The following is a 26,008-nucleotide window of genomic DNA, read 5'->3' on the forward strand; positions in this document are numbered from 1 at the left end:
TTGTTAAGGTACATGTATGTGTATAAAGGGCTGTGAATACATGCCATACATTTCCTGAATGGTTCAACATTCAGTCATTGAGAAATCTTTTTGACTCATTCATTGTTCAAGTTCATTTATTCACTTTATCTACTACAGTTCTTCATCACAAGCAAATATCAAAGGACTTTAAATAAAACAAAACATGGTTTCTTAATCACAGAACACTTCCTTTCTTTCAATCCACATTCTCTCATTTAACAATATGTACTGATCATAGACTGTATGAAAGATGTGGACGTAGCTTTGGCTCTGAAAAGTAAGTTCCTTAAACCTGTATTATTTCTAATGGCCAGCAGGGGGCGATGTGTGGCAGAAGTGGTCAATTATAAATATTGAGTTATGATAACCATCCACTGACCACTGCCTCTATTGTGCCCTCTCTTCAGCGTTTTGTCTCGCTGTCTTCCTCTCTCTGTAAAACCTCCTCGACTACTTCCTGCACCTTGGCGCCCGTTCCTTTCTCCTCCTCCACTTGTGCTGCTTCCTCACTCAGTGTCCCCTGCAAGGCCTCCTTCAGGGTCAGGCTAACTGCTCCAGAGTCCTTCAGCACCCCCTGCTCCACTGACATCTCTGGATGGTGCCTCTGCAAATGCTTGACCACCTGGAACTTCTGTCTGGCTCTGTAGGAGCAGTGGCGACAGCAGAAAGGCTCCTGCTTGGTGTGCGAGAGGAAGTGATGTCTGAGTCCTGCCGGCCACCGGAAGGCCTTGTGGCACAAGCCGCACGTATAAGGTCGATCGTCACTGTGTTGGTGCTGGTGGGTCTTTAGTATAAAACTAGTCTTGAACGCTTTGCCGCATTTCTCGCAGACATAAGGCCGCAAGGTCGCAGTGCTGCGTGTCCCGGTGGGCTCGCAGGGCGTCCGCTCTGTTAGTGCGGTAGTCACACTCGTCACAGGCGTATGGCTTGTCCCCTGCAGAGGACAAATACATGTTATTTTCCCCAGCAGTATAACATTCTCAATACTAAAGGCTTTTTACACAGCTAGGGCGTTTTTTCTCAATCGCACATCAATATAAACTGTTTGTTTTTTTTCATAAATACTTTCACACAGAACACAAATATTATGCATCAACCAATCACGTTGTGTGGAACGGGTTGAGTTGCTCTTTAGAAGGATTAAAAAATACCAAATTCTGATGAGTGCTTGAAAAACTTGCAGACAGGTGATAATCATGCAAAAAATTGTAAACAAAGATATTTTGTGTATATAATATTGGGAGATTTGGCTGAGCATTAATAATGATTTACGGAAACACCTCCCTGACATTAATAACACGATAGCAGTTTTTATGGAGACACTGCTGACAGAGGCAGTATAGCAAAAAGTAGTTCCCTAATCCTGAACAGTGATCAAGTATTCTAATCATCAAGCTTTATGTCTGGCTGATACCTGTGTGTTTGGTCATGTGGTACTTCAGCTGAGTCGCCCACTTGCATTTGTAGCCACACTCTGGACAAAGGTACTTCTTCTCTTCTTGGTGAACCCTCATGTGAAGCTATGGTAGAGTTTATTAGAAAACAGAAAAAAGAAGAGGAATTATTTGTATTATGCTTTGGTTTTTGGAAAGTCCATGTCATACTATATTCTAGGGATCATATATTATTTATTATATTATTACAGAATTTGTTTTAAAGAATTGTGACTAAGATATGAACTGACATTCATGTAAAGCAATAAATGACCTAATTGTATCATGTTTCATACAAAACAGCACTTTAAATGATCTTTCATCTGACAAACAATATGCTATAAACTTTAGGCTTACCTTCAACCTAGACGGGTCAGTGCAGGTGTAAGTGCACTGCTCACAGCTGTAAGGCTTCTCTCCCGTGTGTATGCGAATGTGCCACGTGATCTTCTGCTTGTTCCGGGTTGAATACTCACAGTCTGTGCATTTGTACAGACGCTTGCCTCCATGTGAACGGAGGTGCTGCTCTAGCACCAGCTGATGCCGACAAGCAAACTGACAAGAGTTGCACTTGAGAGGCTTGTCCTCTGGAGAGCCGTCCTCGTGTTGGTTCAGAAGGTGTTGTGCTAATAGCTGCCTTGTTTTGGTAGCAAAGGGGCACAGCTGACACTGATGTGCCAGGTGGGTTCTCTGATGAATCTCAAGGTTCTCTTTTGTCTTAAAAGACTCCAGGCAGGTGTTGCACTTCACATGAGGGTGCTTGCTCTCTTGGTGGGTCTTCAGAGTAACCTCGCTGCCACAGGTGTAGTCACACCGCTTACACGAGAAACTGACCTGGAGCTGGTGCACACGTTTACAGTGGTTTCTTAGGGCAACTTCCGAACTAAACTGAGAGTCACAATGAGTGCAAGCATGGTGCAACTCCCCTGTATGGCATCTGAGATTGTGCCGTCTTACATCGTCAAGCGTGTAGCCACTGAAGTCACAGAGTGAGCAGAAGTGTGTCGGCTGTTTGTCGTGGATGCGCATCTTGTGCTGGCGCAATTTGGTCACAGCCCCAAAGGTCTTGTCGCACACGTCGCAGCTGTGACGGCCGATTCCTGTGTGGAGAGACTCATGCTCTTCCAAGCGATAGCGCCTTGTGGTGCTAAAAGGACAATATCGACAATGGTGAGGTTGTGCTCCTTTGTGTTTGAGCGCCACATGTTGCAACATGCATCGATCTTGTTTACAGGTGAAAGTACAATGCTGGCAATACAAATGTTTAGCAACACCAACCTTGTTTTTGTTATGGACACACAGGATGTGACGCGCCAAAGACATTTTAGATTTGGCTACAAATGAACACATGGTGCATTGGACTTCATCCGGCATCATGCAGCCTCTCTTTTCATGACTGTCCAACGCCCTTTTCTGATTGCACCTAAAAGCACAACTTGAGCAAGAGAAGATTGCATGTTTCTCAGAAACCTTCCCAGTTCCGTCATTGTACTCTTCCACCAAGTGCTCTTTTCCTTTGAGCGACTCGCTGCCACACTCATCCTCCACTTCTGGAATGATCTGACTCTCGCTGTTCCTTAACAGTTTTCTGCAGGTTGAGAAGTGCCGTTCGACTGTTGCAAGCCTGACTGATGAAAAATTGCACAGCTTGCATTTGAATTTACCATCTTTTTTAGCATGAAGGGACTTCTGCAGTGGGACATTTCTTTGCTTGTTACTAGACAATAATTGCTTTTTTGCAAGTTTATCTTTCAAAAGCTTTTTTGTCGGAATTTTGCTTTGCTGCTGTCCTGATTCATGTGATGTAAAACCTCCTTGTTCTTGATCGTTTGAATCTGTGGAAAGAGTGTTTTGTGAATGCTCTGTCTGATCAGAATTAGTTTCATCGTCCAGTTGTTTGGATCCCTCCTGACCTACAGTAGAGTCTTCTGCAGTATTTGAAATGCCTTCAAATGTCCTGGTTTTTCGTGGAATTGCTGGGCACTTCTTTGCAAGGTGGCTTTCAAGGCCTCGCCTCTGTTTGAACTGTGCACCACAGGCCTGGCACTTGTGTCCCTTTATCCTACCGTTGCACAAAGCCTGGCAGTGGGACTTCAAGGCAGTTTCCTTACTGGTTACATAAGAGCATTTGTTGCAGTGATAAACGTCTTCAGTTGGCACAACAAGCATCTGAACCCTTCCGTCCAAAACCATGGCCTCTGCTTGGTCCTTGTCGTGCTTTTTCATAGCTTTTAAACGTATCTCAGATTCTGATGGCTGATTTGGCTCAGACGGAAGAATGGAACTGATCGTTTCACCATCAATCTCCACCTCAGGGGTTTGACACTCCCCAGGTTCAACTGGTTGATTTGTATGATTCAGACGCTCATAGTTGTCATCTACGTCACTTTGTTCACATTCTGCCATTGCTATATTGTCTTCCTCTGATGTAGAGCGGTCTGCCTTCTCTTGTGATATGTCAGCGCCGTTGCGGTTTAAATTGGTCGAGCTTGGAGTGTGATTTGCACAATCTTCTTCCTGATTTTGCAAAGAAGGGGTCTGATAGTCAGCGGTTGATAGTGTTGTTAAAACAAGAGTACAGTACTCCTCAGGACTGTTCCCAGATCGAGGACTGTCTGAAATACCTTCTTTAACAACCTCTTGAGAAACATTGAAAACATCCTCAGAATCCACCGTTTGTGAACCAGCTGCAGATCCTTTGCTGGCACTGTGATCTGCTGAGTCAGGAAGATCGGATAGTTCTCCTTGAGAAGGTGGAGGTCCTTCAGAGGTGCATTGTTCAGACTGCTCATGAGCTGTTGAGGGTTTATTGTAAAAGTCCTGCAAGAACTCGATAGAGTTCCTCTCCTTCTCCTTTGCAGCGTAGTTCTCGAGCCATGCTTTGTCCCCAGGTACGTAGCCATGAGCTTTCCTCTTGTGCAGGAAGAGGCTGATGCTACTGAAAGAGGAATAGAAGCAGAGGGCACACGGGAACTCTTTCAGCTTGGTATGTTTGCAGTTCTCATGGTTTTGAAGGGCTTGTCTGTAGCCGGTAGTGTATGTGCAATATTTGCACTTATAGACAGACGGCTGTTTCTCCTTTCCCGAGTGTTTGGCCAACATGTGATTGCGAAGCTCATATTTGCGTTTGCAGGCATAAGCACAGATCTCACACATTAGTGATTTGGCTTGATGTCGTAATTTGTGGCTATTAAGCTGGTCCATGCGGTGACAGCGGTAGGGGCACTGGTCACACTGATACCTATGAGAGCAGACAGGAAGTTTAGTCCTAACAACAGTTTGTAGAATACAGAGCAGACATAACTTCTGCACACTTAAATAAAAAATGGTTTTAATCGACAAATGTTCATAACCAAAAACTCAAGAGTACATCAATGGCATCCAAAGTGCCTTTAGGAAGGGGCTTGGGTGCAGCAAGTTTTGTTCATTTCCATTCTTTTTTACTGTAAATGTTTAATAAAGTTCCAGCCCGAAAAAGATTAAATTACGTTAATTATTTTTATATTACGTTTTCAAACCTATCAAAACGAACAATAACAGCAATAAGCATCAATATCCCTGTATCTAAAACACTGTTCAATAAGCAATTGTTGACAGCTAAGAACTATGCAGGAGTTCTTCTAATTGTTTTCAGGACTGCACCTTCCTCATCCGTCACACATTCAGATGGGCAGAGATGTTTTTCCAAAATGTTTAATATAGTATAATATAGCCTTAAACCGCTGGCTTAGTTTATTCTGAGTAACCAACACTTGTATGAGAAACTACTGAAGTATCTACCTGAGGTCTCCAGTATGTTTCCTCATATGGACATTCAGATAGTGTTTCCATTTAGTGACGTATCCACATTCGGCGCACATAAAGTTCTTGTCGTCTGAGTGGGTGAGCATATGTTTAGAGAGGTAGGACTCATCTCGGCATCTGAAGTCACACAGGCTACACTTGTGGGGCTTCTCACCTATTACAGAGAAAAAACAATGAATCAGGAGATGTTGTGCCAAAAGCAGTAGAGACCCGAACAACAGACGTATAAACTGAAAATACTGTAAAGTGAGAATCAGATGACATTTATAATCCCTCCTCCTCCTCCTCACCACTGTGCATCAGCATGTGTCGCTTCAAGCCCCGTTTGTGCGCGGTCACGTAGCTGCACTGAGAGCAGCGATGGATCTTCTCGTTGGCGTGCAAATGTCCAACGTGCTGCTCGAACTCCACAGGGTTGAATGTGACGAAGGAGCAAAAGTCACAGCAAAGCTGGTCATTTCCTGGGTGACCGTGCCGCTGGTGCTGGAGGAAGGCGGTCTTATTGGAACAAGAGAAATCACACTGCGGGCAGTGGTAGGCGAGGTGTGTCCGATAATGAGCCTCCATGTCCGTCTCACTTTGGAAGACGGCACAGCAGGCGTGATGGCGACACTCTACAGCCCTGACCCCATGCACCTCAGCAGAGTGTCTGAGAAGGTCTTTGCGCACAGAACTCTGGAAAGAACAACCCTTTTGGAAACAGGCCACTTGCTTGCTGTCTGACAGGATGTTGTGCGTCTTCATGTGGGCCTTAAGCGACCTGCTCTGGCGAAAGCTTTGACCACAGGTGGGGCAGGGATAGCTGTTTACGCCATCTTCTGCCTCGTCAGCATGCACGCTGGCAAGGTGCCGTCGGATTGCGTTACGCTCCACGGCAGAATATTCACACAAGTGGCAATGGTGAACCTTCTCACCCGCCTCACGGAGTCGATGTATGCGTAGCTTGCTCTTACTGGTGAAGTAGCGCTTGCAGGTGGGACACTGGAGGCTGGGGTCAGGAAAATGCAAATGCAGGTGCTCCTGCAGGTGGGAGCGCATCTTGAAGCAGCGCCGACACTTGGGGCAGGTGTGGGTGCGATAGGTGTGCTCTGATCCCTCTGCAAGGTACTCTGATGGACAAGGACATGTGGAATTAATTGTTAACTTGGTGAAAAAGTTTGGTAGATAAAAGCAAGTATGAACCAAAACAGTGAAGTTGAGGGTTGAACAGCTGAAACTCACTATAAAGCTTCTCTATATAGTTCTCTGTAGGTTCATCACTACGATCAACCCCTCTCACACTGTTTTCACATCGTCATGGAAGTATTGACTATAGCTGCTTTACATAGCTGTATGTGTAAACAGTGGCTTTGGTTGCCTCAACCACATCCATTACTGAAAGGTGCATTAAATCACGCTTACAGCAATGCAATCTCCATCGGCAATAGTTCATGGTAGATTGGTTTCTGTCCTGCTGAATTTGCCATTGGACTTTGTGGTTTGGAGTGATTCATCACGTTTCCCTGGCAGCTTGATGTTTATTATCACTGGAACAACTCAAGTTTCTGTCACCTCTGTGCTTTACTGTTTTATACAACCTTGACAACAACTCACTATAACAAAGCAAGCAGATTGGTGTACGTACCTTTGGATGGCGGTGGTGCAGCATCCACTGCTGAAGCTTTGTCTCTTTCCACTGTATTTCTCACTCTTTTAATATTGTGCCTTTGCCTCTTGGGTTGTTCCTCATTCCCGTCTTCTGGCAATGATGATGCATAAGCTGGGTTAGATATCAGTTTTCTTTTTGGCCTGCCGAACACTTGAGACTGGGGGCTTCCTTTAGTGCAAACAGTTGTGGCTGCAGTCTCGTTCCCTATGAACAGATTTTCTAAATGTTAATGTAAATCTACTTCTCAGTGACAGAGCAGTAGAGCTATGGTCAACACAATCCTACCTGTGCTCTTTAAAACAAACAAAAAACAAGCACAGGTTTAATGGAAAGAAAAACATTCTTTGCATTTTTGTAACATAAGAACTTTTGTAGGTGTTTACCTTGAGCACAAGGTGGTAGATGCTCCAAGAGGTGGTCGCTCAGGTCTTTTGCGTTTTGAGTGACAAACTGACACTGAAAGCAGCCGAAGGGCATGTGGCCCCGCGAGTGTGTCTCCATCTCCCCCTGTGTGAGGAATGACACTTTGCAAGACTTGAGGGTGCAAGGAACAAGAGTGAGACCATGAGCAGACACCAGGTGGGCTTGATATTCCTGACGGTCTGTGCTGCTGAACTGGCAGCCTTGCTCAGTGCAGGGGAATTGGCCTTCAGGGTCATGTTGTCCACAGTGGCTGATTTTAAAGTGGTGTTTCAGGACACCTGGCTTGGTAAAAAGCTCACTGCATTGAGAGCACTTGTAGTTCCCCAACTGCTTTTTACTCGATGGAGGGGTTAGCCTTTCTGAACAGGGGTGCGAGGTAAACAAGCCACTGTCTGAGACACTCTGTCCACATTTTTCAAATCCATGAGGTTCCACAGTCTCCATTGTGTCTGAAAGAACAGTACAGCATTGAGTTACAATTGGACAGATTTAAAAATGGGATGACAAACATTTGTAACGCATGTTTTTAAAAAACAATCTATTTTTAATCATTCTAAGTTCACTAGTATACAGTACACCCTATTATTCACATAAGGGTTAATGGATTGTGACAATATACATAATACTTTTACCTAACACAATCACAACATTACATGTTGTAGCCGGCAGTTAAATTGGGATTCCTGAGGAAGATTCATTGGTATTTGAGGGGTGCTTTTAACAGACCAAACTGTTGACAGTTTTCATAGGGACTATTTTTTTTGTAGAAAATAGTTCTATCTATCTGTCCATGCGTTAATATAGCCATATCTGTGCACTGAGGCAACTACAGTATCTACAGTAACTTATAAGCTTTGACAACAATGCAGTTTTTTCCTTATTAGGTCTTCTGTGGATTTCCCCTGCATGGTTCAGCTTTTACCTTTTACCTTGTTTTGCTTGCAGTACAAACTGAATTTCAACCTACTGCCTAGGTTTCCGCGGTCCATTCTATCTGAAAAACACAACATCAACCCTCATCTTTTTAACAGCATCCAGCTCCTAAAATCCATCTTCACTGTGTGTCAGTTAGATTGCTCTCTGAATTATTACTGAGTGATAGAAGCCCAAGTTTCACTTACTTTTTTAAAAATGATAATATAAACTGGTATCAACACGCGAGCAACATCGCTGTTAACGTTAGCTAAGCTATCGTTAGATAGCTTCTTGTGATTTTGATGACAAACTACTTAAGTCTCAGTTCCTACGAGCAACTTATTTCACCGTTTCGGTCTGTAAAGGCTACAATGAAATGTAGAAACTATTTCATCCACCGACATATTTATCTAAGATAGTTGTCATCATAGCTTGCGAACAAAATGACGTTAAGATAACACTAGCAGGGATGGGGAACGAATGTTTGAGTGCACGCGAACAGCCGGAATTATATTGGTCAAACACAGGAACTGTAGTAGAGGTCGCTGCCACTATTGCGCACCATCCATATGTTGTAGCTTCGCATGGAGATTGTATTTGGCTGAACAGTGCTGTTTACACTGGAAACGATTGCGGTATGAGATGGAGACAAACAAGGCATGCCAGTGGGATATTAGCTTCTTTTCTTTTACATAACCGGACGGTTCATTAGAAGCTAGCACCAACTGTTTCCCATTTTGGCAGCAGGTCTTCAGCTACTGACATATATAACATACTAACAGTATAGTCTGGACTGTCATACAGATCAAATGAGTTTGCACTTTGCCTGTAGGTCTGTGCTCCTACAAAGTGTTCTAACAACTACATAGATTGATACCATTGGGGCTGTGCATATTTCAGCAACATGCCTCTGTCAGACTTTCTGGACAGCCTGAAGGACAACCCATACTTTGGGGCTGGGTTTGGACTGGTTGGGATTGGGACAGCGTTAGCAGTGACCAGGAAAGGTGCCCAGTTCGGAATGATCTTCTTCCGCAGGAACTACATGATCACTCTGGAGGTCCCCAGCAGGGATAAGAGCTACCACTGGCTGCTGAGCTGGATCACCAAGCACGCCACGCACACTCAGCACCTCAGCGTGGAGACCTCCTACCTGGCACATGAGAGTGGACGGGTTCACACGCAATTTGACTTCCACCCAAGCCCTGGGAACCACATCATCTGGTCAGAAGAGTTCTTTAAATCTACAGAAGCCCCGAGAGGCAAGGGAGAAAATGTTCGGTCTGATCTAAAACATTGTTTAATTAGTTTATCACTTAAGAACAAAACGTTTTGGCAGTATAAAAAGTTCATTTAAAAAAATTGTTTTCACCTGTGAAACAGTAGGAAATGGTTGTTGTAATACTTATTTCAGCCACAAGAGGCTAGTTTCCCACTACCCCATGTCCTAAAGAAGTAAAAGCATTCATGTTTTCTTCCAGATGATTTTTAATTTCTCCATGCACTCTAAACACAAGGTACATACATTCTGTGTTAGCAAGTTGTGTAAGATACATGTCCTGTCTTTGTTTTGTCTAGAAATGTATTTGTATTTGCGCTAATCTGTCATTGGGGCAAACATGAATGTTTTTTGTCCTCTTTATAGCATGGGAAGTGGTGGGATTCAGCCTCTTGTGGCCAACATGAGTATTACAACAACAACACACACCTCAACAAACATACAGCACAAAACTAAATGGTCACTTCATTATGGTACTGGAGAAAACCTGTTTTTTAAAGCTGTGCATCGTTTTGTATGTAATATAAATACAGAGTTAATACCTATGTTTATTAATCTGCTAAATCATCAGATATACTATCTGTCAACAGTACATCCTCTGACTGACACTGTCATGTTTTGTGGTCTGCAGGTACGGGAGGAAGTGGATCAGGGTGGAGAGGACCAGAGAGAAGCAGATGGTGGATCTGCACACTGGAACCCCGTGGGAGTCTGTAACCTTCACTGCTTTAGGCAGAGACAGACAAATCTTCTTTAATATCTTACAAGAAGGTAAAGGTTTACACAGGTCTGCAGTGTATACCTGACACGCACACACGAGACCTGCAATATGCTTGATTTGTTGCGTCTCTGTACCATTTAGAGGCCATTTAGTGTAGTTGTCATGTTTTGCAGCAAGAGAATTGGCCCTGAAGCAGGAAGAGGGGCGGACAGTGATGTACACAGCCATGGGCGCAGAGTGGAGGCCTTTTGGGTTTCCACGGCGACGCAGACCCCTCACCTCTGTGGTCCTGGAGGCGGGCGTGGCCGAAAGGATCGTAGATGATGTGAAGGAGTTCATTGGAAACCCCAAGTGGTACACAGACAGAGGTAATATATTCATTCAGTGCATACAAAAGTCGTGTTTGGGTGTTTTACTTTTATATTACCTGGTTATATAATTCATGTTTTTGTATCATGATGGTTAATGTCTATAAAGTCCTTCTTGTTTGCACATTCACTGACTCTTTGACATCTAACATTTGAGAGTTGAGGGTCTTGTTGTACAGTTTCCTACATGCACTTGAATGCATCAACTCATTTGCTTCAATTTTCAAAGCAGTTCTCGCTCACAATAACTCAAGAATATACCGTAAACAATTAAAAATTAAAATTAAACACAGAAAATAAAAATCTGCCCGCTGATTTAAAAAAATGGTAGTATGTTTAAAATATGGTAGAACTAATGTAGCATTCAGGATTTGTAGTTAAAAATTCAAACATCTCTACTAAATCCTTGTTATATTTTGCATCTATTACAATTATTACAACATCCTTCGAGGGCCATACTAATTATTGAACTCATAACCTCTACAAAATGTTTTAAAGACACAGCCAATTCATTTCACCTTTCTTTTATGCTCTGCAAAAAAGCCATGTATCTTTCTGTTTTATCAGAAATCAGAAAATGGGGAAATGTGTCTTGTCACAGCAAAAGAACATATGAAGTAAAAAGGCAGTACACAATAATTAAATAGAATAAAAAAATAATATAAGTACCAAGAGGTTGATAGAAAATGAAGTGAGTATTGCACATGGCAGTGATAATTGCACAGCAGTGGTGGAACAGTCTGTTCTTGGTGTGGGGGTCTACCTCTCTATCTGTCCATGTTGTCATGTTCCGCTCTGCAGAGCTGCTTGTTGGGCCAAACTCCGCCGAAGAGCGTTAACTTTATCCAAACGCACTCGTCCTTTCAGCTCGTGCAGTTTTTTAATTATTATTATTATTATTATTATTATTTCATCATCGCAAGTGCGTCCGCACAAACTAGGCACACTACTACTTACACAAATAAATAATCGTTCGTCCATTTCTCCACCTTTCTCTGTTTTACACTCGCCATGGTGCGTTCACTGATGTCAATGACCGTCTCGTTCAATATTGACATTTTTTACGTGACATGATGACATGTTCCGCTCGTGTTGTGTTCAAGGACCCTGACCTTGGCCAGGAAAAACAGTCAATCACCCGTCTATTGCTGTCTAGATTTTATTATTATTATTATGATTTGTTTGCGTGTGTTTAGGAATTACCTCGAGGGCTGGATCAAATGGCCGGAGGTTTAAACATTTAAACATTTTAATAAAAATATTGTATTAGGAAAAAAAACCTATAACATGCAACATAACAGGAATGTTCCTAATAGATGTTTTTTCTTAATTTATATGTGTTTTATTTTTGATGATTTATTTTGTCTATGCAGGCATTCCCTACAGAAGAGGATATCTGCTGTATGGCCCCCCAGGGTGTGGAAAAAGCAGCTTTATGTGAGTGTGCTTCGGATTCTACTTCTTACCCTTCCTGATTAGAGTCTGTGGGATTGAAAGACAAGCTGTGTATCGAGTACTTGGGTGCAATTTCACCTACATCTTTGTGGCTTGTCATATTCCAGCACGGCCCTGGCAGGCGAGCTGGGCTACAGCATCTGTCTGATGAGTCTGAGTGACCGAAGCCTTTCAGATGACCGTCTGAACCACCTCCTGAGCGTGGCGCCGCAGCAAAGCATCATACTGTTGGAGGATGTAGACGCAGCCTTTGTCAGCCGAGAGCTGCTTTCCAAAGAGAGTAAGTAGCAGGGAAGGACCTGTGCTTTTGGATTCTGTTATCAGAAATAAATGGCAGCATAAAGAAGAGGTTGAACCTAAACAAATTAGAAATATTTAATTGAGGGAATTTTGAATATGTCTTTGTATCACTCCATAAATGAGAAAATACTGTCAACAGCCATTTTAGAAAAATCTATTTTTGCCATGTTTTTAGGAATGAAATGTTCTATAAATCAGGCTCTGAATGATATATGATATAACAACCCCCCTCTGTAAAAACCTTCACAATACAGAGAGGAAGGAAACTGGGAAGTTTGGTGTCTGTAAGAGCTGCTGAAGTGGAGACTTGTGGCTCAGTCTGAGAAAAAAAACTCATTTTGGTGAATTAAGTAAAAACATTAACTCATGGATATCAACATGAAACTTCCCCAGTTGATTACTGACATTAAGACAATTATTTTTTGTATTACAAGTTTTCTGAAATGTTATGTTTAACTATGCAAATGAGGAAGTATGTGATGCTAACTGTTTGTAACTTTAAGAGAACTCTACAGACACAAATACAAAAGTTAGTAAATTAAACAACTAAATTTGTATTTTGGATATTTTCTTTACAAGAACTGTTATGAAAGCATAAAAGCCCAAACAAATGATTTATCCTTTTATTGTCTCGCCTCAACTCAGAGATTTGAGTTTTCTTTCTTGTATCAACTTATATTTTGAGTGTAGAAGACGTAACTACTGATTTACAATGACTTGTTAAGCTGTGGTTGTTTCTGAGTCGTCTGTCTTTATGATTCATTCTCTTCAAATCCATGTTGTCTTTGCCTCGCAGACCCTCTGGCCTTCCAGGGAATGGGAAGACTGACCTTCAGTGGCCTGCTTAATTCTCTGGACGGAGTGGCTTCATCTGAAGCCAGAATAGTTTTTATGACCACCAACTTCATTGACAGGTACTGTTGGAATAGAATTGGTAAACACAGTACTTAGGAAACATGTTCTTGTCCAAGCAAAACCAAACAACATGGAAAACATCTTAAATTGAGAGCATATTTAAAATCAAATAGTCAACAAACGAACTTCTGTTTTTGTCGTATCCCCTCAAGATTACCTTAGTGACCATGATGTTTAAGAGAAATTAAGACAAGATATCTACAAAGGTCTACAATATGTTTATGTTAACAAGGATTTAAATGAATATGTGTAGTGTGAAAGAAACTTGTATGTGTGCTAAAGTTACTCTGTGCCTGCAGGATGTATGAACAAGCAACAGTTTGTCAATGTTGTGTTTTCAGAATTGTTATGCTGCCCCCTAGTGGCTAAAACGATATAGTAATGCAGCTTTAAAATATTTAAACTATAATTATTACACAGTTACATTAAAACCTTGTACAATGTAGATGCCTAAATGTGTCCTTTGACATTTTACAGGTGAGTTTAAATGCATTTAGGAGTATTTTCAGTGACATGTGACATCTTGCTTGTAATCTCTGCACACAGGTTAGACCCAGCACTGATCCGACCCGGCCGTGTTGATCTGAAGCAGTACATCGGGAATTGCACGCACTTGCAGCTTACACAGATGTTCTGGCGGTTCTACCCTGACGAGCCTGCCTCTGAAGGGGAGCGGTTTGCAAAGTGCGTGTTGGCCTCTAACTCTGAGATCAGCGCTGCACAGGTGCAAGGACACTTTCTGTTGCACAAAATGGACCCCGCAGGATCTATAGACAATGTTGCCCAAATGAAATAATGACAGGACTGCAAAGTGTTTGGAGAATGATTACTGAATAAAGACAAACGTGAGAAAAAATGTTTTTACATTTCCAGTTTGTGGCATTACTAAGACAAAGGGCATAGGCTATATATGCAGTATATATGATTGATACCAAATACATTACTGTTCAGTGCATTACATCATGTGAAAGGCACACACTCCCCATCTTAGACTATCATGGAGTGCTCTTGGGCTTCTCAATGAGCATCCTGATGAGCATTCATCCTGAAAAAATGCTTTGAAAACACACAATGCAAAGCATGTGTTGATGTAAATCTCTTCTCATCTTCAACCTGCAGCCAGCAGATCATGACTCTTTGTCCTCATGCCTGTTTTAAAGGCACAGTCCTGTAATCAACATGTAAACATCGGCATCACGCAACACAGGACAAGGTCCTGCTACCAGACCCAAATTGATTGGCTGGTCTTTAATGACTAAGGTAAATCTAAGATGTTTGTGTTTCCTGATGCCGTTCATGGTTAGTGTGATCAGTGAACTTAAATAAGACGACAGCTTATATAGTCAAATACTTTAATATTTCAACTGCTTTATTCTCTTACTCACTTACTCATTAAATAACATTGCTTTAATGGAACACTACTGCATTGCTTTAGTGCTCTGTTATTATTGCCATTAGGCAAATGGTATACTGCGCGGCTTCACTTCCCTGTTTCTTATGGTTATAGCCTCACTGGTATGGAAAATGGTGCTATTTGAAGGTTTGACCTCCAGATGACCTACTGTAGGTGTTCATTGTGGGAGAAAGCAGTCAGCTGTTCAGAATCAAAATCAAAAATCCTTTATTAGTTCCACAACAGGGCAATGTACCTTGTTACAGCAAAAGAACACATGAAGTAAAGTGGCGAGAACACAATAGTTAAATAGAATAAAAGTAATATAAGTACAAAGATAAAGAATTGTAAAAAGTGAATATTGCACATGGCAGTGATAACTGCACAACAGTGTTGGAATAGTGTGTTGTTGGTGTGGTGGTGTACCAGGGGCCGTGGTGATGGTACAGTCTGACCGCTGCAGGGAGAAAGGACCTACGGTATCTCTCCGTGAGACACCGCGGGTGAAGCAGCCTGTCGCTGAAGGAGCTGCACAGTGCGGACAAAGTGTCCTGGAGGGGGTGGGGGGACATGCTATCCAATAGAGATGACAGCTTGGCTGTCATTCTCCTGTCTCCCACCACCTCCACAGTGTCCAGAGGACTCCCCAGGACAGAGCTGGCCTTCTTCACCAGTCTGTTCAGTCTCTTCCTGTCAGCAACTGAGATGCTGCTGCTCCAGCAGACCACTCCATAACACCTAGCTGATGCCACCACAGAGTCAAAGAAGGTCTTAAGGAGCCCCCTGCACTCCTTAAGACCTCAGTCTCCTCAGCTGCTCTGTCTCTTCTTGAACAGAGCACCAGAGTTATCTGACCAGTCCAGTTTATTGTTCAGGTGAACACACAGGTACTTATAAGAATTTACAATCTCAATGTCCGTACCCAGTACGTCCACTGGTGTTGGGGGGGAATGATGGCGCCTCCTGAAGTCCACCACCAGCTCCCTGGTCTTCCCTGCGTTGAGCAGGAGGTGGTTCCTCTGGCACCAGAGGACAAAGACCTGTGTCAGCTCTCAGTACTCCTTGTCATCCCCATCAGAGATGAGGCCGACAATAGCAGAGTCGTCAGAGAACTTCTGCAGGTGATACTTTGCTGTGTTATGGGTGAAGTCTGCAGTGTAGAGGGTGAAGAGAAACGGCGGCAGAACCATTCCCTGGGGGGCCCCAGTGCTGCAGACAATCGTGTCCGAGTGACACTCCCGGGTCCTCACGTACTGTGGACGGTTGGTGAGGTATTAGAATATCTGAAATGTGAGCTCATTTATCAAAGATGTCAAATCTAATGAAATCAAATAAATTATTTGTATAGCCCAATATCACAAATTACACATTTGTCTCAGTGTGCTTTACAGACTGTACAGGTTACGACACCCTCTGTCCTTAGACCCTCGCATCGCACAAGCAAAAACATCCTAAAAGAAATTAAAGGGGGAAAAATGTTAGAAACCTCAGGGAGAGAAACTGAGGAGGGATCCCTCTCCCAGGACGGACAGACGTTCACGTCATGTGTACAGGATAAACAACATAGTAAAAATGCAACATCAATGTGACAGAACTGATGATGTGATCGAAAAAGAAAGAGAAAGGTCAAAAAGGCTTCCCGATGTCTCCAAAAAAACATTTATATATATTTATCAGTGGTGACCAGCAAGGCCTTCTCTGCTGGCCTAAACATCATCAGAATATACATTTAATTTTGATATATTCTTTCCACAAATATGTATTAAATTATTCCCCATAGTCTATTCTCTTCATTTCATAGCTTTCCTCTTGGTTGCGCTGCTTCCAGCCTCAGATGGAGATTTGGAGGTCTGGCCTTTATGTTAGAGTTTTTATCCAATCATATTTCAGCCATCATGTGTTGCCAGGGTCCAAGAGATCTGCCCTTAGGCCTTCAGAATCAACAGTGCGGGCGCCTGTAGCTTAAAGTGAACGGAGACAAAACTGTGGCGTTAACCAATCAGATTTCGAGTTGGGGTGTGAAATGCACGGCCCGCCACTGATATTTATATATACAGTATATAAACATGGGCGTCAGGCAGGACCAGGGCAGAAGGCGCAGCCACAATTCATGATCCTGACATAAACTTTATCAGTGGCAACCTGCCACATTAGAGACACAGAAACTTCAGGGATGATGCCCCGGATGATGAATTAGTAAATTTACATAAATGCAAATGTTTGGAGAGGGAGGGGAGGAGAGAGGAAGAGAGATGGAGGAGAGGAGAGAGGTGTACCCTGGCAGTCTAAACCTATAGCAGCATAACTAGGGGCTGGTCCAAGGCAAACCTGAGCCAGCCCTAACTATAAGCTTTATCAAAAAGGAAAGTCTTTAGCCTGCTCTTAAATGTGGAGAGTGTGTCTGCCTCCCGAACACAAACTGGAAGCTGGTTCCACTGGAGAGGAGCTTGATAGCTGAAGGCTCTGGCTCCCATTGTACTCTTAGAGACTCTAGGAACTACAAGTAACCCTGCAGTCTGGGAGCGTAATGCTCTAGTTGGTTTATAAGGTACTATGAGATCTTTAAGATATGCTGGAGCCTGACCATTAATTGATTTGTCAGAAGGATTTTGAATTCTATTCTGTATTTTACCGGGAGCCAGTGCAGAGCAGCTAATACAGGAGTAATATGATCCCGTTTCCTTGTTCTTGTCAATACACGTGCCGCTGCATTTTGGATCAACTGAAGAGTCTTAAGCGACTTTTTGGAACAACCTGATAACAATGAGTTGCAGTAATCCAGCCTTGAAGTAACAAATGCATGGACAAGATGTTCTGCATCATTTTGAAACAGAATGTGTCTTATTTTTGCAATGTTACGTAGATGAAAGAAGGCAGTCCTTGAGATTTGTTTTATGTGGGAGTTAAAAGACAGATCTTGATCAAAGATGACGACAAGATTCCTGACAGTGGTGCTGTATGTCATTAGAAAATGCATGGGTGGACTGGAACCTTTGGTCCTGGTTGATACGTTTCTGTGCTGGAAGGGTTAAACATTGTATGAGACAGGGCTCCTCCCTGATTCGCTAGTCTCTTGCATGTAACAGGAGCCTTGTGTATTTTCCATTTTCCAACTAATCATGGCTCCATGGCTGTCCTGGACCCTGATGCAAAAGAATGGCAGCTGGCTGCTGTCTTGCCCTAACTCCTTCTCCCGAGTCTGCTCCAGGTGGTTGGGAAACCCGTCCTCTGCGCCGGGGCCCCTCTCTGCATTCCAAAACAAGCCTCGACCATTGGAGGACCTCCCCCATATCAGCTTGTTTGAGATGATCTACAGAATAGTGTTTCAGGGCTTCTACAACCGTTTACATGAGCTACAGGTATGCGAGGCTGCAGTGCCCTGTGTGGTTTTTGGATTATACAGATGTACACATTCAGTATGGGCTATGCCACACATATGCAAGATGGTTTTAATCTGCCTGCATTCCACAAATCCCTGATAAACTATAACTTAGTTTTGGTTAACCTCCTTGAGAGTATTTGCCTCCAGTGACGATGCATTATAGGAAATGTCAGGCTATTACCTTTGTTCCCATAGTAACCTCCAGATAACAACAGCTAGTCTCAGCTGACTCACAGATGAGAGGATTGTTTGCACGACCACTTTGTGTTTTTATGCGACACAGTGTATTTGATCTTTATGGAATGGTAACAGCTGTTGTGTTTGTTCTTCTGGCCCCATGCCTTGTGAGATTGCTTACACACAGGTTTCTTTGTTCACTCATCGTTCTTGCATTCACTTTGCCTGCCATCAGATATATAACAAGCAGCGATATGGGCCCATATACAGAGATGGACAAAAGACAGTGTCAGTGAACACTCCGAAGCTGCTGGAGGAAGTGCTGAGGAACGATGAGAAGTTCCCTAGCCGAGGAGACTTGTCCGTGTGGAAAGAGTATCGTGATATGAGAGGATTCGGCTATGGGCCTTTCACAGAGTGAGACTGCAAAATACTGTATAATGTGCTCAGCAATGCTCCATTCCCATTTCTTTACGACCACTGACCCATGTGTAAACAATACCTTGAAAAACTTACATAAGTACTTTCCAGGGCAAAGTCCTGACTTATGAGAGAGGATTTATCGTGACCTGCTAGTATTAAAGAGACTGCTCTCAGACTGGAAGGTTGATCTTTAAAGCCCTAACAGTCCAGAGGATAAGTCATTCATTCCCCCTTTGGAGGAAGAACATTTTTCACACCACCAACCACCATCACCTGTTACTTTAGTTCATTGTACCTCAGTTGAGTGTTGCTTTATCTGAGCTTACATCCCACATCGCCTGACACCAGCAGGAAGAAAGCAGTCCTCTCATACGTTTTATCTGATATACATTTCTTTTAATTTAACAGATTTTTATTGTACACCAGCTTTTGTATTTCACTTTAAGAATGATAGAATGAGAACAAAAATTATAAACATTTATTGTAGTCCTAGATGTAGACAGCAAGAAAGCTATAACTCATTGGTTAGAGTGCAACTAATCTCTGATTTCTATGTTTTAAATGCCACAAATAGTCAATGTTCTGTATTTCTGTTCCCAGGGAGGGGGAGAAGTGGTACAACCTGAGGGTGACGCTGAACAAGCGCATGCTGCATCCGAAGGACTCTGCACAGTATTGTGATGCTATCAATGACGTGGTTACAGACTACATCAAGAGGATCTACTACCTGCGTCAGTGCAGCCCAAAAGAAGATTTGGTGTTCGACATAGCCAACGAGTTCTATCGTTTCTCACTAGAGGGTATGTAGAAACCTTGAAAGATCATCTTACTCAGGTAATGCTGTCTGCTAAATCAAGTTAATGGTTTATGTTTATTCAAATCTTGGGCCCATATTAACCCTCCTATTACACTAGCGGTAAACTTGACCCCATTCGGTGTTTAGCGTACCTAAGTAAATGCTTGTAATAATTGTTTTTACTTCATATTTAATGCCTTTTCTTAATTTAACCCTCCTGTCATCCTCACGTTTACAAACATCTTTTTTAATCCTAATTTAAACTGCCAGAAGATAGGTTTATTTTCACCCCCGTACTCATCCAGAATACCTGTAGGGTGACTATGAAAACATATTCATTCATTCATTCATTAATCGTTGCGCAGTCGCTTGCCATTAATGCTAAATGGTTCATTAAGTGACACTCCCGAACCGCCTGATTTGGTGTGAATGAGCCTTAGAGATTATTTTCAGTTGAGATAAAGCAAAAAGAGAAATGTTTAGAAGGATGTTGTGCAAGATTCTATATGTTTGCCCTCTCCTATGGGACCATGTTTCCCCTCCCCATGGTGTGGGACATATCAGGGGCTTCTTGCACATATATACAGGTATAGTTGAAGCAGGTTAGAGCCCTGAAGATTATAAAATTACCTCAATATCAGCCAAAACAACAGAAATAAAAATGTTCATATTTCCTACATGTTTTATTCAGCTAAATCAGCCATGGGGTCACAAAGAACAAAGATGTGTACAAAAAGTGTACAGGTCATTGAACACATCCTCATGTTGTTTTCTAGTTTTTTGTTTTGTGGTTTTGATGAATTAAATATTAAAATGCCAATAATACGATTGCATTTTGGCTGCTTTTTTGTTATTTTCCAACCGTCTGAACTAATACTAAGGGAGAGTGATTTTGCAGACAGGTTTTTTCTTATCCTAAATCTATCCTAAATACATTTTCCTCTCAGCCATTGCTTCCATACTCTTTGAGACAAGGCTTGGGTGTCTGGAAAAGGAAATCCCTGTTGGTACACAAGAATTCATCCAAGCCATAGCCCAGATGTTTCAAAACAACATGGCTGCGTTTATGATGCCCAAGTGGAGCCGCAGTCTACTACCCTACTGGAGGAACTACATTGAAGGCTGGGAGGGCATCTTCAGCTTTGGTGAGTTGCAAAGGACAGAAACACAGCTAAGTGACAGCTGAGGTGTTTAACTTTTGTTATGGATCTGCTACTACCATTAGTGCTACTATTAAAACTACGGTACTAAAAGCACTCACACTATTATGTTGCTCTACATTTATGAGTAACAGTAACCATATGTGTCTAGCACTTTTATAAGCAAAGTCAAAGTATGCTCTGAAATAAAGTGGACATAATGCACTAATGGTGCATTTTGTAATCAATCCTAAAAGGACCTTTGCAGCCAATGCAGTGATCGGAGGTTTGACATCCTCTGACGTATCATTTTCCTTCTTGTTTAAACTCTCGCTGTATCAGGTGAACGATAAACTAAAGACATTTTACAGACTCAAAGTCCTGCTTAAACTCAGCGTTTAGCCTGAGCCTTTAGTGGTTAGCACCGACATGGACCATTACATTATGGGCAGTTGGGAGGATTTTGTTATATAGGGACAAGTAACGCAGCATAAACTGAGGCCTTTTTTTGGAGGGTTGATTACCTGTCCACAGACCAAACTACGGACCATTTTGGTCTGGAACCTTTTAGAAAAAATGAAATGTATTTAGAGAAATGTTTCAATATGTTTATATTTCTACATCCTGTGTATTAACACTTCCTGATGGTGGCTATGCTTAATTTCTTTAAATAATATACTATTTTTGTGATTTTATTAAAACAGTCAGAGGAAATCATCATTTCCATCACACCACAAAAATAAAAAATATTTAATATACCTTGTGTTTTCAAAAAATATTAATTAATAGTACTTATAACTGCACAATTTTCCAAACTACAAAATATTTTTAATGTGATTATGTCAATTTGTATGCATTTTTTGTTTAAATATGTGTTGTGATGGGGTGACGAAAATGACTGCATGTGTTGGAAATGACGGGTCACAAAAACATTATTAAACAATGTTCAGTGTTATCGTCCCCGACACAAAGAAACATTCATCATCTAAACTTTAACCTTTTAAGCAGATACAATCATTTGGCAGAACATTGCTGGAAACTGCTGAAACCTACAAGTAAGTTGCAAATGTTGCACTTACTATTTAGCACAAAACAAAGAAAGTCCCTGATTCATTCTCTTTGGTGGTTCCTTGCCACTGATATGAGCTATAACACTCAAATGGTCTTTTCCATCACAATAATCAAAGTGATGGAAATGACTGTTGTGGAAATGACGTTTTGACAAATTTTAAATAAAATCTCATGATATGTTAGCATGCTAACGTCTGCTTTAGAGCTAGCATTAAATAAACGCAAAACAGATGATACCAAATGTTGTTTTTCTTATTATTTCAACATTTAAAGGATATAAGCTATTTGGAAATGACAGCCAATAAACATATTTCGATTTACCAAATGTTTACCTTTATTTTATCTTATATCACTTCCCTTCATGGAGCTGTCTTTGTGCTGCAGCCATGTGCTCTCCTGTCACATGACTATGGCTGGGATCACCAAGTTTAAAAACTTTTTAAAAAACTCACCAAATTCACATTTTGCATGGAGTGATGGAAATGACAGGGACCCCAAGGGACAGCTGTTCTTTTTATAAAAAAAGACATGAAATACTAATATATCTTACAACACATGATACATTTAATTAAAATGGCCATTTATGTATCATTTGCACTTACAATTAATATTAGGTCAATGAATATTAAATTCAAAACTTAGCAGGTTTGAATATCCAACATCAGGCCCAGGGACAATATACAGCAAGAACAACACTTCAAAGGTCACTTTTTATGTAATAAAAATAATGACTGGTCTATGATTTAATTTTTGTATGTTCCTTCTGGTGTTAAGTGAGTGTCACAAAAACAAAAAATAGGAAATGTGTTTTAGTTTTTCTTATTTCTGCCAGGGACACAAACATGACATCGTTAAGAATCACCCTTATACAAGTACTGATTAAATTAATCAAATTGTTAACTACTTAACATGTGTGTGTGCTTTTCTGGACTGTAAAACAAATCCAAGTGCCAACAGTATTCTCCCCTGTCCTGCAACACTGTGGGGAAATAAACTAAACTAAAGTTTTAATCATTTAATTCCTCTTTTGGGGCTAAAACTATTTCAAGTGTAAATAATACATTTTGTGTCTCGATGATCTTTTATTTTTATTTTATCTCTGATAAAATAGCCATTAAAGAAGAAGAGATCAATATAACAGCTGATTCTAAACTTTTAAACGGTAGTTTTCACATATTTGCTTTGAGTTGAGAAGATCGATATAATTCTTTGTAGGGTTAATATGAAGCTACTGTAACCCCACAACCTACCTGCTGGGTGTCGCTTCATCTTTACCCGACTACATACCTTTTATTGTCGCTTTGAAATGAGACACATCTTTCCATTTCTGCATTTATTTTAGGAAAACAGTTGATTGACAAGAAGTTGGAGGTCATTCAGCAGCGTGTGGACAGCAACCAGGAAATGGAGGGCGAATACCTTACATACCTTCTCTCAAACACTCAGATGAGCACTAAAGATGTTTATGGCAGCATCACTGAACTTCTTTTAGCTGGAATGGACACGGTGAATATGATACTCTACCCTATAAAAAGAAAAATAGAAAAATAAACTGTAATTCTGTCTTTCATAGTAAGCTGTAGAATAAGAAGGTAAAAACACCTCATGAAATCTCCCCTGAAAAACCTAAACCCTTAGCCACTACAGACCCATTCTGAATACATCTCATGCTATTCCTGCTTTATCAAAAATGACATTCTGAAAAAGATATCATTGTGAAATGTTGAAATCTAAGCTGGGCTGCCATTCAAATGAGACTTCTCTCTCCAGTCTGCATATGTTGGTCATATTTGTACAGGTATGCATCTGTCTGCCTGTTTATTTGATGACGTTTTTCTTTGTTGTAAAGACCTCCAATACCCTCACATGGACTTTGCACCTGCTGTCCAAGAACCCTCAAAGCCAGGCTCGACTTTACAGAGAAGTGTCCACACTCGTGCCAGCTGACCGGATCCCCTCTGCTGCGGAGGTCACTCGGATGCCGTATTTAAAGGCTGTTATCAAGGAAGCACTGAGGTGAGACTGATTGGAGAGGTTATGGTTTTATGATGGCTGGTGTTTAATCTCTAAAAACAGTTATCTGCAGAATCTGTAAGTAACGAGACAAGATATTGGTATCTGAAGCATTTTGCTCCTGGTTTGTAGTCTTTTGTAGTCCAGATGGTATTAACCAATCATGTGTGAGCGGGCTGTAGTTGCATGCACGTAAACAGTCCCTGTGGAGGGCGAAAGAGGCAAAATGCTTTCGCCGAAATGCAATCTCAGAACCCATCGGCTCTCTTCTGACAAAGATTTAGCTTTTTATCAGCAGATCAATGTTGATGGGTTCCAAGATTGGCAGGTGTTCAACTTCCACAGAGGCCATCAGCGATGTGAAAACATGTGACCGAAAAGTTGTCTTTTTCTGTATCGTAATATTTCACACATTGTCTGTTTACATTCTTGCTTCTCCTGCGTCAGTCAGCAACAGCAACAGCAACCAGCCTAAACCAAATTGAAATCAAAAGTATTTATTCTTGTTTTGCAGGATGTACCCTGTGGTTCCTATGAACGCAAGGATCATGACAGAAAACAATGTTGCTATTGGTGGATTTACATTCCCAAAGAAAGTGGGTCTGCTCTTTTCTTTTGAAGCATTATTAGACTTTTTGTAGTCTTTGAGTACTTTATTACTTTATACTTTATTAAATTGCAAAGATCAAAGTTTCAGTATTTTATCTCTTGACTGTTGTTTCTCCAGACAGTTTTCACGCTTTGTCACTATGCCATCAGTCATGATAAGGAGGCATTCCCAGAGCCGTTTAAATTTAAACCGGACAGATGGCTCCGTGACGGCCGCAAGAGGCCAAACCCCTTTGCCTCTATCCCTTTTGGCTTCGGAGTGAGAGGCTGTGTCGGTCGCCGGATTGCTGAGCTTGAGATGTATCTGGTTCTGTTTCGGGTAAGTGACAAGTGGGAAAACCCCTTGCATTGTTCCTGGAATACACATGATCTGATGCAAAGTCTCATGCCATCAAACTATAGTGAAACGCTGCTTTAAAAGGAGGCACGGGTGTCGGAGGAAAGTGGATGAAAAAAGGGTCTTTTGGGGGTGATGAAGTCAGGTCACACTAACGAAAGAGAAATATTTTCATTTTCTCATTTATTCTTTGCAAAGCATAACAATATTATGTTAAATCCCATGAAAACACCCCTTCAAATCTTAAGTAGTAATCTTCAGTAAGTTTTACCATAATATTAAATAATTATGACTAAATAAGCAACATCAACGCTGCAGAAGACAGCGGTGCAGACATTGGAGAGAGGAGAGTTTGTTGTGTTGGAGTACAGAAAGCTTAGCTTAATGTTATCTAAAATATCTTTAATGTCATGGCTGAATATTTTGCTGATTTCAACAATGTGGATGCGGCCATAGCCTTTTTCAGTGCCACATTTCTGTGTAACCAACGCATTAGGAGGACAGTGTGTTGGCTTGGCCTCATTCAGTTCAGTCTAATAGTAAAATGACTTTAATAACTCTATATTTTTCTTTTTCTTTCAGATAATCAGGCACTTTGAAATCAAACCAGACCTCACGATGGAAGAGTTGAAATGCATCAACCGCACTGTCCTGGTACCAGACCAAAAACTTAACCTCCACTTTGTGGACAGAGGATGTGAAAATGCAGCTTAATTTGCTTTTCCAGATTAGTTTGAATGCAAATGTTGCATTTGCATGAAAAACTTGATTATACTTTTAAGAATGTTTGATGCATTAAGAGAGGAACACAGGTTTTAAACCTTTGCAACAACAAATGCAAGTACATATAAAATGCACATTTTTAACCTTCTTTAAAAAAAGCTCTATATCATTGTCAAAAAAAATCACAAAGTTACTTGTTATTCAAAGCAACTGCAGTTCTGGAGTATTCGCAGTGTCATAAACATAAGTTGTAAGTTGACAAGTGGTCAGTGTCCACACAGACAAGACCCTGCAGGATGCATTAAAGTACATCATGCTTTTCTATGAAAGAGATGAGAAAGAATTAAAAACAAAACAACAAAGAGTTAATATGAGCGATTACATGGATTTCCCGGGAACTTACTTTTTAGAAAAAACTTTGTAGTTCAACAAGGTGGGTGAAGAGTTATCGTCTGAGATTCATACTTGTAATAAAGAGTAAATTTATATTTTGTAATAGTAATTTGCTGTTTCCTTCTCGTCTTGAACCTGGCTCACTTAAAATTTGCACTGCATGGTTGAATAATTATTCATAATGTAGAAAGACAAACAGAATGTACAGCCTGATTTCTATTCAAATCCTGGTGGTTGAACTTTGTATAGCACAATAAAGCCTCTTTTGTA

At 41.3% G+C, this 26,008-nt stretch overlaps 3 protein-coding genes across 4 annotated transcripts; 2 read left to right on the forward strand and 1 right to left on the reverse strand.

Moving 5' to 3' along the window:
* Positions 1-98: 98 nt before the first annotated feature.
* znf142 (zinc finger protein 142) lies at positions 99-8,697 on the reverse strand. The gene is given in 10 exon segments (XM_029459741.1): positions 99-865; positions 867-955; positions 1,436-1,541; positions 1,812-4,695; positions 5,235-5,412; positions 5,549-6,367; positions 6,883-7,110; positions 7,290-7,778; positions 8,252-8,323; positions 8,451-8,697. Coding segments are annotated over 9 exon segments (5,301 nt in total). The 5' UTR covers positions 8,319-8,323; positions 8,451-8,697; the 3' UTR covers positions 99-424.
* Positions 8,698-8,737: 40 nt separating this feature from the next.
* bcs1l (BC1 (ubiquinol-cytochrome c reductase) synthesis-like) lies at positions 8,738-14,150 on the forward strand. Of its 2 annotated transcripts, none has more exons than XM_029459748.1 (7): positions 8,738-9,468; positions 10,155-10,294; positions 10,418-10,612; positions 11,986-12,049; positions 12,175-12,347; positions 13,164-13,281; positions 13,829-14,150. In XM_029459748.1, the coding sequence occupies exons 1-7, from the start codon at positions 9,149-9,151 to the stop codon at positions 14,076-14,078; spliced, it is 1,260 nt and encodes a 419-aa protein (XP_029315608.1). In that variant the 5' UTR covers positions 8,738-9,148; the 3' UTR covers positions 14,079-14,150. The 2 variants fall into 2 exon arrangements, with proteins under 2 accessions (XP_029315608.1, XP_029315609.1); XM_029459749.1 differs by having other exon boundaries at positions 9,373-9,506.
* A 3,644-nt stretch (positions 14,151-17,794) lies between these two features.
* Positions 17,795-25,951, forward strand: LOC115026484 (sterol 26-hydroxylase, mitochondrial). Its single transcript, XM_029459330.1, has 9 exons — positions 17,795-18,034; positions 18,470-18,651; positions 19,258-19,457; positions 20,401-20,598; positions 23,006-23,169; positions 23,513-23,679; positions 24,191-24,272; positions 24,404-24,604; positions 25,205-25,951. The coding sequence occupies exons 1-9, from the start codon at positions 17,795-17,797 to the stop codon at positions 25,334-25,336; spliced, it is 1,566 nt and encodes a 521-aa protein (XP_029315190.1). The 3' UTR covers positions 25,337-25,951.
* Positions 25,952-26,008: the final 57 nt, after the last annotated feature.

The sequence above is a fragment of the Cottoperca gobio genome, chromosome 21 (assembly GCF_900634415.1).
Source record: "Cottoperca gobio chromosome 21, fCotGob3.1, whole genome shotgun sequence".
Taxonomy (NCBI): domain Eukaryota; kingdom Metazoa; phylum Chordata; class Actinopteri; order Perciformes; family Bovichtidae; genus Cottoperca; species Cottoperca gobio.